Below are 20,309 nucleotides of genomic sequence, written 5' to 3' on the forward strand. Positions count from 1 at the left end.
GATAAAAGAGTCTTAGGTATTGCATAATAGTTGAATCAGTAACCCGTTGGCCTAGGAGGAAGATATATGAACCCCTTAGGACTATTCTTAGTATGTGAATGATCACACGTAAGTTTCTTTATACGTCTCCCCCTTCCCAATGTGCTAATACGTGCTACTATGTGTTATGTGATGCATGATACCCCAATTTGGTTGCGATCAAAAGGGTTGTTAACGGAATTGTGGACCGCGGTGCATGTGCATGTGCATGTTCATCGTTATATTGTGGACCGCGGTGCATGTGCATCGCGGTCAAAAACGGCACCGTTACCGTTAACAGAATGTGTATTTTTTGTGTATTAATTACCAACTGAAACTACAGTGTATCTAAACTGATACTGTCTCACGTATTATTTTTATATTATCAAGTGAAACTGCAATTGAAATGAAACTGTAGTTGTATTGAAATGAAACTGTAGTGTATACAAAATGAAACTGAATAACAATTTTACATATTTGAGTGTATATTACCCAGCAAAACTGTAGTTATATCAAAATGATATTGTAGTTGTGTTGAAATAAAACTACAGTGTATATAAAATGAAACTGAATAACATTTCATATATTTGAGTGTATATTGTGCAATGAAGTTGTAGTTATATCGAAATGGTAATGTAGTTGTGTTTTAATGAAACTATAGTGTATATAAAATAAAATTAAATACCATTTTCACATATTTGAGTGTATAAATATCGAATGAAACTGTAGTTATATCAAAATGAAACTGTAGTTGTGTTGAACTGAAACTGTAGTGTATACAAAATGAAACTGAATAACAGAATTACTTTTTGCGGAACGGCGGAAAACATGTGCCATTTCTTTTATTAAACAAACCGATGTCGTTTTGAAGCTCGGTGCATAATCAATTATGCACTGCGGTGCACGATATAATTTGCCCAAAATTTTACTTTATTTCTCTCTTCATCGCATCTACTCAAATCGATCACACTCTAACTTAAAAACTTAATATTTAAAAATGTAAGTCACTAACTTCCTTTAAACTAATAAACAATCAACAAAATTAGTATACTAGCTAGGGTCAGTAGTCAGCATATATATTTTTCTACTAAAATGTGGAGTTAGAATGCTATTAGTGGAAAAAGAGATATAGAAGTAAATTTTATTAGTAACTTTGGTGAACTAATATAATGTTTTTTAAAAGTAACATACGATATTAATAAATCCATCAACGCAAGGATCAGACCAAAAGTAAATTGGTGAACTAATATAATGTTTTTTAAAAGTAATATACGATAGATATTGTTGAATCCATCAATGCATCGGACCAAAAGTGGGAGAAAGTGATAGATAATGCTCATAACACAAGCTAAATTCACACTATTATATTATCCGCAAATTTTGCAATAAAAAATCAATCATTATTACGTGGACGACCGTGATTCACACAGCTGTGTAGACCACGATCTAAAAACATATAAAGTTAATTATTATAACTCATAAAATATATTATCTTGCCCTAGAAATTTCACTATTTTAACACATATATAAAGTGACATTATTCTAACTCATAAAATACATTATCTTCACTATTATAGCACAAATAAAATACACTATTCTAACACATAAAATACATTATTCTAATTCAAAATGCATTATCTTATCTCAGAATATTCATTATTCTAACAAGCGAGAAACAAGAAATATTTTTTTTAAACATCAAAACGATATTGTTTCGGACCGCATTACGTACAATAATTTGTCATAAAAAATTACCTAATCCAGCTGAGATAGTGGTTGAACTGTGGCCGGTACCAAAGCAATCATGGTCGCTCTCTGAACGCTTGGTAAATCCAGAAAGCCCATTTGTCTGTCTCAGTGTCGACATCTTCCCCCTTCTACCCGTCAAAATTTTATGAGGGTAGGACTGCAGATGGAATCATGAAAACATACTCAAATTCGATCAAAACAATTATATCTGATCTAGTACTGTAATTCGATCATTATATTATATTACGAATTGAACCTAATTTAATTTTCCAATGAACAAATAAAATTAATCCAGTAGTACGTATAGTACCGTACCTGATGACCCACATCCCACAGAATCTTATCCTGCGGTGTGTTGAACACATAATGAAGTGCTACTGTGAGCTCCACAACACCCAGGTTGGAGCCAAGATGACCCCCCGTCTTTGAAACATTAAATATCGTATCAGACCTTATCTCATCAGCAAGTTGCTCCAGTTCCTACGTTAAATAATGTAATACAAGTATACAACCCCACCCCGGCCAGTTCAAAAATTAAAACCATCATATCATATAAACAATATACATAATAATGGACTACTTTAGATTTTAATTTCTACCTTCACCGACAGATTTTTCATGTGAATTGGATAGTTAATGGTGTCCAAAAGTGGAGTTGGTGGCCTCTGTGAGTAATACATCCCTTTCTCTGTCACTACTGCCTGAATCCCACTTGATCTCTTCTTCACCTTTTAACAAATTACAAGGGAGCTGAGCTAAGAAAATATAATTTCTACAAGTAAAACTTCTATATTATTTGTTATTACTTATTATCTTATTAGGTAAATAAAAAAGAGGTATCCCATTTTTTCGGCAAATTATATAGTGTATTTCAAGATCCTTTTAACAAATTGAATTCAGGTTTATTTTTAGAGTAAATACCAACAGTGGTCCCCGACTTTGATGGCACTGTCACTTTTAGTTCTCAATTTTTAAATCAACAACTTTTAGTCCTCTTACTTTTTGTTTCTAGCCATCTATGGTCATTTTGATATACTTGGCTATCTAATGTCGGTTTCTCAAGGGTAATTCGATCCTTTCATAATTAATTTATTAATTATTATATTTAATTTCCTCATCAGAATAGTCAAACAATGGTTTCTCCATGAACGTGTACAAAACCAACTCGTGTATCCATATATGCATTCACAATTCGTCGCCGCTTTCATTGGGGAAACCATTGTTTGACTATTCTGATGAGGAAATTAAACATAATAATTAATAAATTAATTATGAAAGGACCAAATTACCCTTGAGAAAACGGCATTAGATGGCCAAGTTTAACAGAAGGACCATAGATGGCTAGAAACAAAAAGTAAGAGGACTAAAAGTGGTTGATTTAAAAGTTGAGGACTAAAAGTGGCAGTGCCACCAAAGTCGGAGGACCTCTGTTGGTATTTACTCTTTATTTTTAATATATTACTGAGTATATGTTTATTTTAATATTTTAATAATTTAATGTCACGTGTTAATTATGAAACATAAAAACAATGAAGGAGAGTGGAGATGGGGTCTAAAGTGGGCATATTTCTTATGCGCACCAGCATTTGACCATGTCTACTAACCCATTGAGTCACTGTGATTTACATCCTCCCACATGCTCTGTCGAGTCGGAGTGTGGGGCCCTTTGGATTGGGGATTCAGCCTTTTGGGGTAAGAGTAGAGATGGGGCCAGTAAAACGTGGATGTCGAATTGTCGATACCCAAAAGAGGATGGATAGAAAGGGTGAAAGACTATGTTACCCCTGTGTTTTTGTCTAACATTTCCAATCGATATTTCATTAGTTTTTTTTTTTTTTTTTTTTTTTTTTTTTTTTTTTGAAATAATCGACATTTCAATTGAAATTTGGTTTCAAGGACTAAACTGATAAAGTTTCAAAAATATGTTCAGTAATAGATGTTTTAATAAATAATCAACCATCCAACTAAAACTGATAATATAATTTATAATTTTACACAAGATAGCAATTAAGTTCTTAAATTTTAAAAATGCCCAATTAAACACAAAAACTTATTAAAATCGATCAAATAATTCTTAATTATTTATCGATAAGCAATAGGTTACTGGTAAAATTACAATGATATGACATGTAGGCCGTTGTTGACTGCCAAAAATAAAAATTGTCGCAATTCAGAATACAAAGTTAACCGCCCGTCGCTTTCGCTGGAGAAGACGATTGGAGTGATCATCTTCTCGAATGAAGGCGACCAAGTTCGGTATGACAACCTTACACATGTTTAATTGTCAAAATTTTATCTAACATTAAAAAAAAAAAAAAAAAAAGTCACGGAGTATTTAATATGAATGTATGATTTGTTAAAATTAATTTTGTTAGTGATGGTAATGAACGACTGTAAACTTTTTTAGAAAAATAAAAAATAATAAGTTATTTAGACTTTTAGTAATAAATAATTGATGGATGTGTTTTGTTTCAACAAAAATTGATATCTAACACTATAGCCTCTTTTCATAGAGTGACATAACCACGAATTTTTAAATTGGATTGATTCTATTATCAAATTAAAATATGTGTTTTATCTCTATTAAAAAACTAAGGTGATAACAATTAAATTGAAGATTTATGTTTTTCAATTTATATATTATATGTTTTACACATATGATCATAATATTTTCTACTTTTAAAAATAATGTGATTAAGAATCATCACTTAAAGATAACTCTACCAAAGACTTTAACAGTTTCTCTTCCATGAAATTGTCTCAAAGAAGCATGAGATGGTCTGAAATATGTAATACTTTTAAGTAAAAATAAAATATATTTTTTATAACATGAGTCAATACATATTATATTTTCACTAATAATACTTATCAATTAAGGAACAAATAGTATTATTTTATGAAAATATAAGACTAACACAAAAACAAAACATTTTTACTTTTAAAAAGTTTACACATTTTTTTGGCCACGAAGTGTCCTAAACATGCCTTAATTGTAGAAGGCACATTTAAGTTCGTACCATACTCAGACAGAAAAATTACACATTTAAGATGCATCTCTAGCAAGTTTACGTAATACTTTAGAGACACGCAAAAAAAAAATAAAAAAATAAAAAAATAAAAATCATTAAAATATTTATTAAGGCAGAAAAATGGTGTCCGCAAAGGATAGACAAAAATCCAGAAGAGAAGACTACCTGGGTGGGTTTAAAATGGAGGTGAAACTGCAAATCTGTTCCATGGAGCCAGTAAGAGCAGAAAGCTGCAGCATGGTTTTGGGGATAAGCGGAATTGGAAGTGCCAGTGAATGCAAATGTAGGAAGAGCCATTTCTTTTTTTCAGTAGTGTAGTATCTAGTATGTGTGTGAATTGCAGAGGTGAGGTAGTGCAGATTCAAGGCTCACTGGAGAATGCCTAACGAACCCTGAGGTATTTATAACGAGATGAACACAAATACCTAACAACCCAGTGTTTGTTTGGAGGTGCAGAGGCTAGGGGAGGGAGCTGATCTGTCATCCTATCCCAGGTCAGAGAAAGGAGCTGAGTAATATAAGTCACTAATCCCTGCTTGTGTAAAGATTACATGAAAATGTAATATTTTTATTAGAAAATGTAGGAATAATGTTCAAATTGACCGCTGAATATAATCTGAAAATTCAATTAGGTCACTGAACGAAAAAAATGTATAATTAGACCACTGAACATTCCAAATGTATGTAATTTTACCGGATAACAGGTTACCATCAATTTTAGCAGGCTATCTGTTTACGTGATAGCTGAATTGACATTTTAAATAATCTTTAATAAATTTTAATAATAAATTTTTAAAAAATTGAAAAAAAAAAATGACAGGGTGGCCGCCCCCCTTCGTCTTCGGTGCCCCCTTCGTCTCCACCGGAGACGAAGGAGAGGGGGAGGGGGAAAGGGGGTGGCCGGCGGCCACTCGGTCGTTTTTAATTTTTTTATTTAATTTGTTTTCAATTTTTTTTTTAATATTTATTATTAAAATTTATTAAAAATTATTTAAAAGTATTAAAAATGCCAAATCAGCTGTCACATAAACAAGTAACCTGCTAAAATTGATGGTAACCTGCTATAAGGTGAAATTGCATACATTTCGAGAATTCAGTGGCCTAATTGCATCTTTTTTTTTTTTCCGTTCAATGGCCTAATTGCATTTTCATGTTACGTTCAGTGGCCAATTTAAACCTTATTCCAAAAATGTAATATTAATCAAGAATAAAATAATTGTTATTTATAAGGAAAAATGTAATATTTTGAAGAAAAATATAATAATTTTACATTTTGATTTAAAAGGATTACATTTTTCTTAAAAATATTACATTTTCTTTTATAAATAACAAACACTTTTACTGTTTTCCAAAAAAAAAAAAACAAATACTTTTACTAGTATTACATTTTTTAGATAATGATATGTTAGACTGTGTGATAGAAAAGTCACTGTGAGCCCGCACGGGCTTAGTTCATAGTTCAGTAAACAATATTTGGGAAAAAAAATCAAAGTTCGAAATTCGATAGCGGCAGTGTAGGAATTATGTTCAAAGTAGACAAAATCTTTGTGCACGCCGCTATTTGACCCTGTCCGATGAACTACTGAGTTATTGTGATTTACATCTTCTCACATACTCTGTCGGGTCGGACGTGTTGACCTTTATAAGATTGGAGATTCAATCTCTTGGGAGAAGAAAAGTCACTCTAAAATAAGTAGTATTTTGGAGATTCAAATGAAAAAGCTCAAGCATAACAACCCAATGTTTGTTTGCGGGTACAGAGGGTAGGTTCGTAGGGCCAAGAAATTAAATGAGTGATGGTGCCCGGGTCGCTACTCACTTTACCAGAAACACATTCAAAAGCTGAGAAATTTCAAGAAAACCAAAGAATAGAATGCCTGAATTGGAGATTAATTATAATTAAGTTTGAACGATGATCATCATTTTTTTACCCTGAAAATAAGTAAATGAAGTAAATTGGGCGGTGTGTCTCATCAAATGCTTGTACATATAAATGAATTTATGATCCAGACAGAAAACATGCATTTAATAAGAATTAGTCAAAAAGATATTCCGTATATATCAAAGTTCTATGACATGTATTTATTTTTCCTTCTTCTCATTTGAAGAGAAATTCTATATTTTATTGGTCTAACATTAATGAAAAAATGAAAGTATTATATGATTTTGTGTAATACATAATCATAATAGTTTAAATAATACTAAAATATTCTAATTGAACAATTATATTTGTAGTTAGATTTATTTTTAGATCGGAGAACTATTTAGCACATACTCTAGCTACATCAGATATTAGTCATTCTACTGCTATGTATTGGGATTCAATCCCACCGTCTACGATTTCACATTATTTTGAATAAATGTCACCTTGGCTCCTTTCAAAAAATATTTGTAGTTGAGTGACATTAACTTATGACTTTATGTTAATTGTGTGTTATAAGTTTGATTTCGACTCTTTAAATTAATTTAAAATTTATAATTGATAAGTATATGCACACTTCAATTTTTTTTTTTAAAGAAAAGTAAATAATACTCCGTAATAAAGAATTTGCATACTTCTCCCAAAGAATTTACATACTTCAATTTATACTTGGAGAGTCCACACACTGCAATTGTTGAAAGTTCTTATTGATAGTGTAAATACGATTGCAATACAGTTGTATTAAAACTTGGACGTATAAAGGTATTACATAGGCCGGCTGACCGGACTGACTACCTTTACTGTACGACGACGCCTAACTAATGATGCCCGGTAAACGTGACAGTGGGTTAGAGGTTCCCAGGTTCTATGACTGTCGTTTTGGTAAGCAGCTAAAAGTCTCTCTCAACTGCATTAAATGCGGTATTTATAGGAACTGAGGGGACAACACCCGGGCCTTCGGCATGCTGGCCGTGTGGCGGCCATGCATTAGGTGCATGCTCGGTCCGGTCGAGAGGGGCCACATGGCGGTAGATTCCTGAACAGCGTCAAGTCAATCAACTCATAGCTTCGGGTCAGAACCGACCAGAAGCACCCAAGAGGAAACGACCCCTCAGTATGAACGGTACATCTCTTTCAAGGAGCTCGGCGGCTTCAACTGACCGGGAAGACCCATTAACCGACCTGACGCTGATCGGTTTAAGCTAAGCATGACCGATACGTTTAGGACCAGTCAACGCATTGACGCGTGGCATTGGGAATAATCCCTATCAACTAGCCCCCCAGCCCGGACTTAGGCAACGTCTAGCGGGAAGGGGTTCGGGCTGGACATAGGTGAGCTTTAAAGGAGAAAACTAGGGCAAAATCAAGTGCCCCGTGTCCACATGATGCAATCATGGAGTACCATCTTTGCCCTTTTAAATTGCACCCACCAATGCTCACAATAGCCTAGGGGACCGTGCCTCAGTGTCGAAATTTGAAACGTTTCCCCCCGCATAGTTTCCCTATAAATAGGGCGCCCCTCAGGGCCTTTGTGCTTCACGCTTTCGCCTTTTAGAGACTGGAGCTTCCCGAGCAACCCCAAGTGCATATCGACAACTTCTTCCTTCTTCTCCAACTATTCGTAACCGGTAAGTCTCTCGACTTTAGGACTATATTTAAATTCTTAGTCCCAGTTGTCGTTTATTAACGATTCTCGGACACCCCTTTCTGAACCGTCTTCCCCTTTAACTCTAGGGAGTAGACTTGTCTGACTCTGATAACCAGAATGCGCATGTCCGACGTTACGACAACGCAATAGAGGTTGGAACCTCATCGGCTTCCGACGACAACTCCACCCTTCAGGCGATCGAAGATTATCCGGGGGAACATGCTGAACCGCCCCCCCCCCCCCCCCCCCCCAATCTTCAACCAACAACAGTGGCGGTCAGTCGTTTCCCAGTCTCTGAGGGCCACGGGGCACGATTTTCCCGGTCGCCCGACGATAACGGAAATCGAACGGTGACCACCCATTTGGTGACCGAAGAGGATAGATACTCAAGTCATGGAAAATCACCACGGGTCGTTCAGGCGGACCTAGCAAGAATGGCCCAGGCTACCATGTTCGGTCGTCAAACAATTCAACCAGACATGGATCCTACTTTTGTTCCACCGGCCACGGCTAAGTGGCTTTTCTTGAACAATGAATCCCTCGGCCAAAAAGAGTGCATTCTTACCCAGGCTGAAGTAGAAGAGGTTAAAGCTTTGCTGACTTGGCAGGTTAAATTCGATACATGCCGGTCAGTAGGGAACATAATTGAACGCACTCAAGGGGATTGGCTTGGGATTCATTTTGATTCTCTCAAAGCCCCCTTGATGTTTCCGTTCAGCTCTTTCCTCATATATTTTATGAGGTATTATGGGGTTCTTGTGACAACCCAAAATTTATTTTCTAAATTCCAAAATAGCCATTTTCACTCTTCCAAAATTTTATTTCGAAACGGTGTTTGAATTAAATATTTTAAACCAAGTTTTTAAATAAATTCAACACCGAGATTTATTATACTTCGAAAATCGTAAATTTCGGGTACATTTATATACCAAGCTTTGACCCGAAAAGTCAATCTGAGTGAAACCGGAAAGGAACCTAAGAAACCTGAACCAAGTGTTTTAACTATAAAATATTTTTAGAAAATCTATTTTTTACCCCAAGTTATCCAAAATCCACTTTTTAGACTTTGGTCCATGACGCAAGGTGGACCATAAGCTTTATACCCTTTGTCCGATCTTTTAGAAATTAAGTCAAATTACCATTCCACCCCCAACCAGTCATTGAAGATCCTCCTAGAGTTTTGCACCCTTTATAAGCCATACTATTACATTGCTTGATTCTCTTATCTCTTTCCCTTGCCTCTTCTCCCTTGTGTTCTCTGTAGTAGGAAGAAACCATTCACAGTAAGTTTCTAAGCTTCCATCCTCCTCCATTCATCATTTTACTTCTAGTTTCTTCTCTTAGCCTTCAATCTCTGAGGTTTCTCTTCTTGTGTGTTGTTTGTGTGGTTGTTTGAGGAGTTTAGGAAGTGGAAGTGGTGAAAGTTGAGTAGAGAGGAGGAAGAGATCCATACAAGGAAGAAGAACAAGCAAAGGTATAAACCATGGACTCCCAAACTATCATTTTGTTCTCTGTTAACTGTTAGGTTGTGGTTAAATGTGTAGAAATGCTAGATAGATGTTGTGGTTGAGCTATTGGTGTATTGTAGATGATCTATGATTGATTTTATTATGGTTTTGGAGTGTTGGTTTGCACTGGTTTGTGTTTCAGGGAAGAGGAAGGTGTCTAGTGCACCAGATCACCCAACGGTGCTAGCCAGCGGACCATGCCATGGTCTGTTGGCCAGCCCCATATAGGAACTGAGGGGACAAAACCCGGGCCTTAGGCATGCTGGCCGCGTGGCGGCCATGCATTAGGTGCATGCTCAGTCTGATCGAGAGGGGCCACGAAGCGGTAAATTCCTGAATAACGTCAAGTCAATCAACTCATAACTTTGGGTCGGAACCGACCAGAAGCACCCGGGAGGAAACGACCCCTCAGTATGAACAGTACATCCCTTTCAGGGAGCTCAGCAGCTTCAACTGATCGGGAAGACCCATTAACCGACCTGATGCTAACCGGTTTAAGCCAAGCATGATCGATACGTTCAGGACCGGTCAACGCATTGACGTGTGGCATTGGGAATAATCCCTATCACTTATTATAGGAAAATTCTTAAATTGAATTTTCATATATGTGGCTCTTAACTAGTTATGTCAAGTGTGTGTCTATATATATATATATATATATATATATATATATATATATATATATATATAGAGGGATGCACTCAGGTGCGAATAAGTGCCCAGGAAGGAATATGCGAACGAATCAGCATGCGACACGTGTCCAGATCTAATAGCTTAAAAAAATGCGGTGGCATTTTTGTAAATAATTAAACATCGAAGTGCATGTAAAATCACTTACAAGTGCACCTACTTTCACCTATAAGTGCATGTAATTTTTCCGTGTTAGCATTCACTTCACGCAAACATACATGCACCTAGGTGTGCTTATATCTATAGGTGCAACTATTTATAACTACAGGTGCAACTACTTATAACTATAGGTGCACCTACTTTCATCTATCAGTGCATGTAATTTTGCCTCGTTAACATTCATTGATCTGAGTTCAGCGGGTAGTAATACTCCTGAAAACCACCCGCAAACATTCATGCACCTAGGTGCAACTAATTATAACTATGTGCGCAACTACTTAGAACTATATGTGCAACTACTTATAACTATTGGTGCACTTTGTATTGATGCTCAGTGTAAATTTTTACTTGCACCTATAATACATTTTACATGCACTTGTAATACATTTTACTTGCACTTCGATGTTCAATTATTTACGAAAATGCCACCGCGCTTTTTAAAAAAAATCAGTGTTTCTCATCCATTAGATCTGGACACGTGGACAGACAGAATTCATTCCTATTTCGCTCCTGGGAGAAGCATTCGCACCTGAGTGCGATTATATATATATATATATATATATATATATATATATATATATATATATATATATATATATATATATATATATATATATATATATATATATATATATATATATATATATATATATATAGAGAGAGAGAGAGAGAGAGAGAGAGAGAGAGAGTGAAAGGTTCCCGTGCGGTTGAATGCTTCCCGTGCGAATGTTCGGTGGATTAATGTGCGTGAGATTTGTACTCAATGTGCGTGAGATTTGTACTCAATGTGCGTGAGTGTTGTACTTAATGTGCCTGAGATTTGTACTTAATGTGCGTGAATGTGTAAAATGCAGCAGAAAATATTGATGTAGCTTCTTCCCCATCCCCAATAGTCATTTGCACCCTCCCTGATGATGATGATGCGGAGGCGAGCTATGGTGGTTAAGAATTATGGGAATAATACAACAGAAATCCACACTTAGCTGCTGTGTAAATTTTACTGTGCGTGCATCATTTATATAAACATTCAACTGCATTGAAGGTAGCTGATAATTCAGAATCCATGGCCAAATTGAAGGAAGAAGTAACAAGAAGCTTGGGCGTTAATGTGCGTGAGTTTTTTGTTCTGCTTCCTTCTGAGCTCGTAATTCTGAAATACGCACGCACATTAAGCACAAATCTCACGCACATTAAACACAATACTCAGGCACATTAAGTACAAAACCCACGCATATTAACATGAAGCACATTAAGTACAAATCACAGGCACATTGAGTACAAAAGTCACGCACATTAAGTATAAACCTCACGCACATTAATCCACCGCACATCCGCACGGGAAGCCACAAATGCACCTGATCCCTTCCATATATATATATATATATATATATATATATATATATATATATATATATATATATATATATATATATATATATATAGGGAAGGGTTCAGGTGCGGGTATATGCTTCCCGTGCGGTTGACGCACCTTAAGCATTAAAATGGCGCACCTTAAGTACACAAATCACCACACGCACCTTAAGCACACAAACAAAGCACCTTAAGAACACAAACCACCACACGCACCTTAAGCACACAAACAAAGCACCTTAAGAACACAAACCACTCACCTTTAAGTACACAAAATACGCACCTTAAGAACACAACAAAGCACCTTAAGAACACAAACCACGCACATATAGTTTTAAAAGACTCACATTAAGTTTCACACAAGTGACGTACCTTAAGCATACAAATCACGCACCTTAAGAAGGAAAACAACACACCTTAAGAAGGAAAACCACGCACCTTAAGTTGCAACAATTAATCACATTAAGCACAAAACTCACGCACCTTAAGCACAAAAATCACACACCTTAAGAAGGAAAACCACGCACCCTAAGTTTCAATAAATACTCACATTAAGCACACAATCCACACACCTTAAGCACAAAACCCACGCACCTTAAGAATGAAAACCACGCACAAGTTTCGACAAATACTCACAGTAAGCACACAGCTCACACACCTTAAGCACAAAACCCACGCACCTTAAGCATAAAATCCACGCACCTTAAGCACAAAACCCACACACCTTAAGCACAAAAACCACGCACCTTAAGATGGAAAGCCATGCACCTTAAATTTGACCTAGATGCAAAAATTACCAAATTGCCAGCGATTTTTTTTAATTTTAAATTTTGGTAATCCTGGACGTTGATTTAAGCAAGATCAATGACTTAGATTTGACTACACAACCGCACCTGGGCACGCCAACCGCATTTGAACCTAATTATATATATATATATATATATATATATATATATATATATATATATATATATATATATATATATATATATATATATATATATATATATATATATATATATATATATAGAGAGAGAGAGAGAGAGAGAGAGAGAGAGAGAGAGAGAAAGAGAGAGAGTTAATTCCAACAATGGTCCTCCCAGTATGGTGAATTTCCAGAATTAGTCATCGACTTTTAATTTGGACAATTTAATCTCCTGAGTATTAAAATCTTTCCAATTGTGATTCTTCCGTCAAATACCGGTTAATTGAATGTTAAATTGAGGGGTAAAAGCGTCCTTTCCCCTAATATTTCATCTTCATCCCCGTGTCATTTTCCGAAGGCGACAAGTCATTTTTGGTCATTTTTTAACATCCTATCCTCTGAGTGCAACTGCTTTGAGTCCTGAACAAAAGATCCAGTAGCTCCACGAGCATGTACTGTCTATCAAGCCCATTATCCACACTTGGTCTCTCAAATTAAAGTTGTCATTACATGGTAGGTTGGAACTTAAAATCTTCGGAGTCTCTTGAGATGCATCCTCTGCAGCACAAAAGGGATTGAGCCTAGAAATCTCCAATGCAGATTTCTCATCTGTCTTACTACAACTATCAAGGTCAGCAGATAAAAGCTTTGATCTTATCCGCAACCTTGTCGGGATACCTGTAACTCTATCTTTGAGAGGAGGGTGATCACCAGTCCCATTAGCACAAGGAACAGAAGGCACATCTGGATTATCAGCCATTTTATGAGAGCATGTTGGCAATTCTTCAGAATTCTTGCACTCATCTACATACTTTTCAGCAGTTTCTGCACCCTCTGAATTTCCAAGCATACTAGTGTGAGGAGAAGGTTCACTGGAATGAATCATTCCATTATCCTCATAATTTTGGAATCCAGAACTAGGATAAATTTTTTCACACTCGTTTTCCATTGTGGAATGCTCATCAATGACATATCATGTCAACTTGAATAAAAACAAAGATTAAGAGCTAATAAGATTCAGTTACTATTCTTACTTTATGCCCTCAGCAGCTAGCCAAACAATATGTTGTTTCCATTGACCAGATTTTAACAAGGCGATCATCTGTACCAGTGATGACATACTCTTACTTCATGCCCTCGGCACCGGGCTTTCGAGTTTCTGGCGGCGTTCGTCGGAGTTATGATCTGAACTAGAGTTTTCTGGCAATGATACGCTGGCATGTTTCGAGTTTAGTGATACTGTTTTTGTATCTTATTTGAGTTGAGATATATAGTGAGAGGAGAGATTTGTGAAGGCGAAAAAATGTTCTCTGTTTCGCGTGGCGCAAGAACTCGGAGCTCGTTGGAAGAAATGCTGGAGGCTCTGCAGCGGAGAAACGAGGATGACGAGAAGCGAAAGGACTTGCCGCCTTCGGAAAACTAACACGGGAATGAAGATGAAATATTAGGGGAAAGGACGCTTTTACCCTCAATTTAACGTTCACTTAACCAGGATTTGACGAAAGGATCACAATTGGAATGATTTTAATAGTCAGGGGATTAAATTGTCCAAATTAAAAGTCAAGGACTAATTGTAGAAAATCACCATACTCGGGTGACCATTGCTGGAATTAACTCTCTCTCTCTCTCTCTCTCTCTATATATATATATATATATATATATATATATATATATATATATATATATATATATATATATATATATATAGAAGAGCGCTCATATGCGGCGGGGTCTTACGGTGCGGCGGTGCGGTCAAATTCCAGAATACACCAACAGTGTTAATAATATGCACCAACAGTGTAATAAAAACACACCCCAATGACATGTAATAAAACATCACAAAATACACCACAGACTCAAAAAAAACACACCATATAACTCACCACCCCCAATGGTGTATTTCTGAACAGTGTATGGTGTTTTTACTCACATCTAATGGTGTGTGTTTGGTGATGCAGGGCTCTGTTTACTCTGTTTTGTGTGGTGTATTTCCTAACGTTGATGGTGCATATTTGCTGAACTATTGGTGTTGCCGCACCGTAAGAAATAACCGCACCGTAAGACACTGCCGCACCTGAACCCGCCTCTATATATATATATATATATATATATATATATATATATATATATATATATATATATATATATATATATATATAGAGGGTTGAGTTCAAATGAGGACAACAATATATAGAGGACTGTGAGGACAAATAATGGGCACACAACAAATCAATATCAGGCACACAATTCAATACATAATGGCATATAGGAATACATGTAAGCATCAGGTTTCGAACTCAGGCTCTTAGTTAACAAATCTATGCGCGCGACATACAAACTATGGCACACGATTTCATTCGGCCATGCACACGACATACAGGCTAATGGCACACACTACATTTGTCCTCACAGTCCTCTATAATATACTTTTCCTCATTTGAACTCAAGTCTATATATATATATATATATATATATATATATATATATATATATATATATATATATATATAATTAATTAATTAATTAAGTTCCAGTGCGGGTAAGTGTCTCCCGTGCGGTTGTGCGGGTGATTAATGTGCGTGAGTTTTGTGCTTAAGGTGTGTGAGATTTGTGCTTATTGTGCGTGAGTGTGTAATGCTTAATGTGCGTGAGTTTTGTACTTAATGTGCGTGAGTCTTGTGCCTAAGGTGCGTGAGTTTTGTGCTTAATGTGCGTGAGTGTGTACTTAATGTGAGTTGTTGTTGAAACTTTAAAGTGCATGAGTTTTGTGCTTAATGTGCCTGAGTTTTGTGCTTAAGGTGCATGAGTCTTGTGCTTAAGGTGCGTGAGTTTTGTACTTAATGTGTGTGAGTGTGTACTTAATGTGAGTTGTATTTAAAACTTAAGGTGCATGTGTTTTGTGCTTAAGATGCGTGAGTTTTGTGCTTAAAGTGCGTGAGGGTTGTGCTTAAGATGCGTGACTTTTGTGCTTAAGGTGCGTGAGTTTGTCTTCTGAATGTATTTTGTTTGTGTGTTTAATGTGCGTGTGTTGTGTACTTAAAGTGCGCCAGTGTAATTGTAACAACCCAAAATTTCATTTTATAAATCCAGTGTTAAGAAATCCCAAAGTAGTTTTTCACTCCATTAATTTTTTTTTTCTTGCGAGCAATCGGTGTTTGAATAAAATAATTTTTGTTCCATTTTAAAGTTAATTCGACACCAAAGAAATGAATTTCATTCAAAAATTCCAAAGTTTTCGAGTACTTTGCATACCAAGATTTAAATCGAGAATTTTACCCGAGTGAGACCGGGAGATTTAAAAATGGAATTCTGAACAAGTGTTCAACCATTTAGCTTTTGGGAAAATTCACTTTCCACCCCAAAGTAATAAAGAAATATCACTTTTAGCCCATGGTTCATGTTGCAAGGCGGACCACAAAGCATCTAAAATATTATCCTGATTCATCTTTTTAGCTAGTAGAATTACCTCCTTGCCCTCAACCAATCATTGTGTATAAACCTAGGGTTTTGATCCCTTATTAATAGAATGGTGTTGGCCTCATTTCTTCCTGATCTCTTCCTTGGCTGCCAACACCATAGTAGTAAGCTTCTTCTCCATTCATTTCCTCCTTCTCTCTTTTTCTCTGCATAACATCTCTTCTTAAGGTTTTAGACTTAGGCCTTGTGTGGTTGTTTGAAATGTTTAGGTGGTGAAAGAATAGAGATCCTTGAGTGAAGTGGAGCTGAAAAACCAAGCAAGAAGAAGAGGTCTACAAGAGGTATAACCCCATGGATTCCTCTCTAGTTTTGGCTCTGTGAAGCCTAGTATTGAGTATAAATGAGTAGAAATTATGAGTTTTTAATGTGTTTATGTTTGGAAGTGATCTAGGATGTGTTTGTGAATTGTTGGAATTGTTTTGGAAGTGTTTGGACAAGTTTTTGCAGGTAGAAGTTTATTTGGTGCACAACACAGTGTGCACCAGATCAGAGTGGCGGCCCTAGCCGCGGCCCATCAGAAGGGCCGCCGGCTAGAGCCGTGCCACCACGGGACTAGGGCACGGCCCTTGGAGAGGGCCGTTGCCTAGTCCCGGTACTTTAATGGGGCTCATGGGCCGGACCATGAGGAGTCCCGCCCTAGGTCCCTGAGTTTGTACTGTGAAGGTTTTGTGCAGTGGTCGAGCCTTTGTGGCTCAGCTACGTGTCGTTTCAGACCGAGTGTTACGGGCCCTTGTGGCTCGGCTCTTCGGGATCGTCTTGACGCACGCTTTGGCTTTGATTTGGTTGAATTTGAATTAAAAACAAGTATGTTAAGAAGGATTTTATGAAGAAATGTTACACAGTGCATATTTTGCCTAATTCTCTGTGTTTCAGAAATTGTTGATTTTGTGATCAAATAATGTTCTTATTAAGTAAGGAAGCATGATCCTTTGAGAATAGGATTTATTACGAAAGCATGATTAAATTCTATTATTTGATCCATGAGAATAGAAGCATACTTGTTGAGTGGAATGTATAGAAATTGCTATTTTTGCAAACCAAGCATGATAATATATCCTTGAATACTTCATGTTAGTTTATACATGATTTAAAATCATGTTATAGAGCATTTTGACATTTCACATGAGTCATATTTTGAAAATGCATAAGGGACCAACGTGAGTCCAAGAATACTTTCAAAAACCATGAGCATGTGGTATATCATTCTTTGATGCATTGAGAAGTACTATAATTGTTGCATGCATGATATTGATGCATGAGAGATATATTTATGTAATATTTATATCGGTGAGGTTTTGGAGGATACCGTTTGGACTATGTTCCTCTCGGGAGATGATTATGGACATTGCGATCCCAGTATATGTAATGCGGTGTATTCCCACGTTATGAGGTTGGAAACTTCCCGCCGGGCTTGGAATCCTGGTTAGGGGGTGTGCACACTAACAGTTCGATACCTGATTCCAAAGAGTTTGAACCACAAGATTGGTTCTGTAGACGGTAGGAGATATTGGGTCGGAATTATGCCGTTCCCAATGGGGTAAGTCACACTTTTGTGAAACCCTAAGCCGTTTACGAGTATAAGAGAAAGAAAGAGTGTCAACAGAGACTCAAGAAAGAGAGTCAATATAGAATCGATAGAAAGAAAGAGAGTCAAGAGAGACTCGAGAAAGTAACAAAGAAACCTCCATAGAAAGTACTCTATTTTATATATGAGCGTATGAATATATTATTGCACTAGATTGCATAAGAGTATGATTATGTTGTTGCACGAGATTGCATAAGAGCATGAGTATATTGTTGCACTAGATTGCATGAGAATATGAGTATATTGTTGCATGAGATTGCATAAGAATATGAGTATGTTGCTGCACTAGATTGCATAGGAGTATGATTATATTGTTGCAATAGATTACATAAGAGTATGATTATGTTGTTGCACGAGATTGCATAAGAACATGAGTATATTGTTGCACTAGATTGCATAAGAGAATAACGATATTGTTGCACTAGATTGAGTGAGAAGCATGATCATAATGTTATACATGATTGTATGAGAATAGAATATCGTAAAAGATTGTTTAATGAGAAAACTAGCTGGAGATATTTCCTTGAGCATGATTATGGTGATGTAGTAGAAGTTCTACTTAATAAGTTATGTGATAAGAGCGTGATCGCATGTGAACACCTGTTATATGATCTTTAAACTTGATCTTATCTGTAAGCATGAAATGCTTGATAAGCTATTTGAGAAGTCTACATGTTGATGAATATACGTGATCAGTCTTATACATATGTAAGCATGTCAGTTGTTATTATAGGGTGCAAGCATCTAGAAAGTATGTGATAATCTAAAGATACTTCGAGATTAGTTTATTGATATCAAATGTTTTCCATGTATATGCTAGAATGCCTTAAAGGGTTGAGTGTGGTTATACTTAGCTTCGTGCTAACGGGTTTTTTTTTTTTTTTTCCTGTTTGTCTGTGTGTTGCTTGCAAAACCCCTTTCAGGTGGGCCCAGCAGTGAGAGAAGATCGAGTTAGATTAGTCTCTTAGTTTGAGCTGTCTAAACTCTAAGTTTTTATTGATGATGATGTTACGAATCTAGACTTATGACGTTTGAAGTTGTAGACTATTTGGGGTGATGTTTTCCCCCCTTACGTTCCAGTAATTTTATTTAGATGCCAAACTTTTACTTTAATTCTAATTTTACCCCTTTAGCCTGTGCAACCACCAAGAGTGGTGGTTGTAGCGGTGACACCCACACTACTTTTATCTAGTTTTTCGCTGCTTAGATATTCTTAAAGTCTGTTTAGAGAGTTAATTAAGAGTTAGAAAAGTGGGGTGTTACAGTAATGCTTAATGTGAGTCCACCCACACAAACGCACGGGAAGCACCACCCGCACCTGATCCCTACCCTAAATATATATATATATATATATATATATATATATATATATATATATATATATATATATATATATATATATATATATATATATATATATATATATATATATATAGATGTGTATTCAAATGAGGACAAGTATATTATAGAGGACTGTGGGGACAAATATAGTGTGTGCCATTAGCCGGTATGTCATGTGCATGGCCGAATGTAGTCGTGTGCCACAGTTTGTATGTCGCGTGCTAGATTTGTTAATTTATAGAGCCTGGGTTCGAAACCTAATGTTTACATTTATTCTTGTGTGCCATTATTTATTAAGTTCTGTGCCTGGTATTAATTTGTTGTGTGCCTATTATTTGTCCTCACAGTCCTCTATATATTGTTGTCCTCATTTGAACTCAACCCTATATATATATATATATATATATATATATATATATATATATATATATATATATATATATATATATATATATATATATATATATATATATATAGGTGAAGACGTGAGTATTAATCTAGACTATTAAATCAGAATGATGTATGACTGAGATTAAAAGGGACACATCACACGGATTTAGGAAACAAATCCCTTTAAAATATTAAAATATATAAATTTATGGTAAATCAGTCTTATTAAAAGATGTGCATTCCTATACAAAATGTTGTGCATTCCTATACTGAGTGTTGTGCATCGGTAACTTTATTGTTGTGCATTCAAACACCGTAAAAAAATTCTACAGTGGATATCCCAATGTCCTACGATGCACTGAAATATGTATATAACGCATAACTCTTTAGCCTATGGTGCACAACTTACAACACTAGGTTGCACAATCAGCACACGAGAATGTACAATCATACTACCCAGGCATTTGTACATATATACGACCATCCAAATATAGACAA

General features: G+C 36.0%; 1 protein-coding gene across 1 annotated transcript; it reads right to left on the reverse strand.

Moving 5' to 3' along the window:
* Window positions 1-1,523: 1,523 nt before the first annotated feature.
* On the reverse strand, window positions 1,524-5,230 carry LOC109168212 (probable 1-deoxy-D-xylulose-5-phosphate synthase, chloroplastic). The gene is made up of 4 exons (XM_019317255.1): window positions 4,962-5,230; window positions 2,367-2,495; window positions 2,083-2,247; window positions 1,524-1,924 (listed from the first exon to the last, which is right to left on the reverse strand). The coding sequence occupies exons 1-4, from the start codon at window positions 5,091-5,093 to the stop codon at window positions 1,760-1,762; spliced, it is 591 nt and encodes a 196-aa protein (XP_019172800.1). The 5' UTR covers window positions 5,094-5,230; the 3' UTR covers window positions 1,524-1,759.
* Between the last annotated feature and the right edge of the window lie 15,079 nt (window positions 5,231-20,309).

This window comes from Ipomoea nil, unplaced genomic scaffold (assembly GCF_001879475.1).
Source record: "Ipomoea nil cultivar Tokyo-kokei standard unplaced genomic scaffold, Asagao_1.1 scaffold3195, whole genome shotgun sequence".
Lineage (NCBI taxonomy): Eukaryota > Viridiplantae > Streptophyta > Magnoliopsida > Solanales > Convolvulaceae > Ipomoea > Ipomoea nil.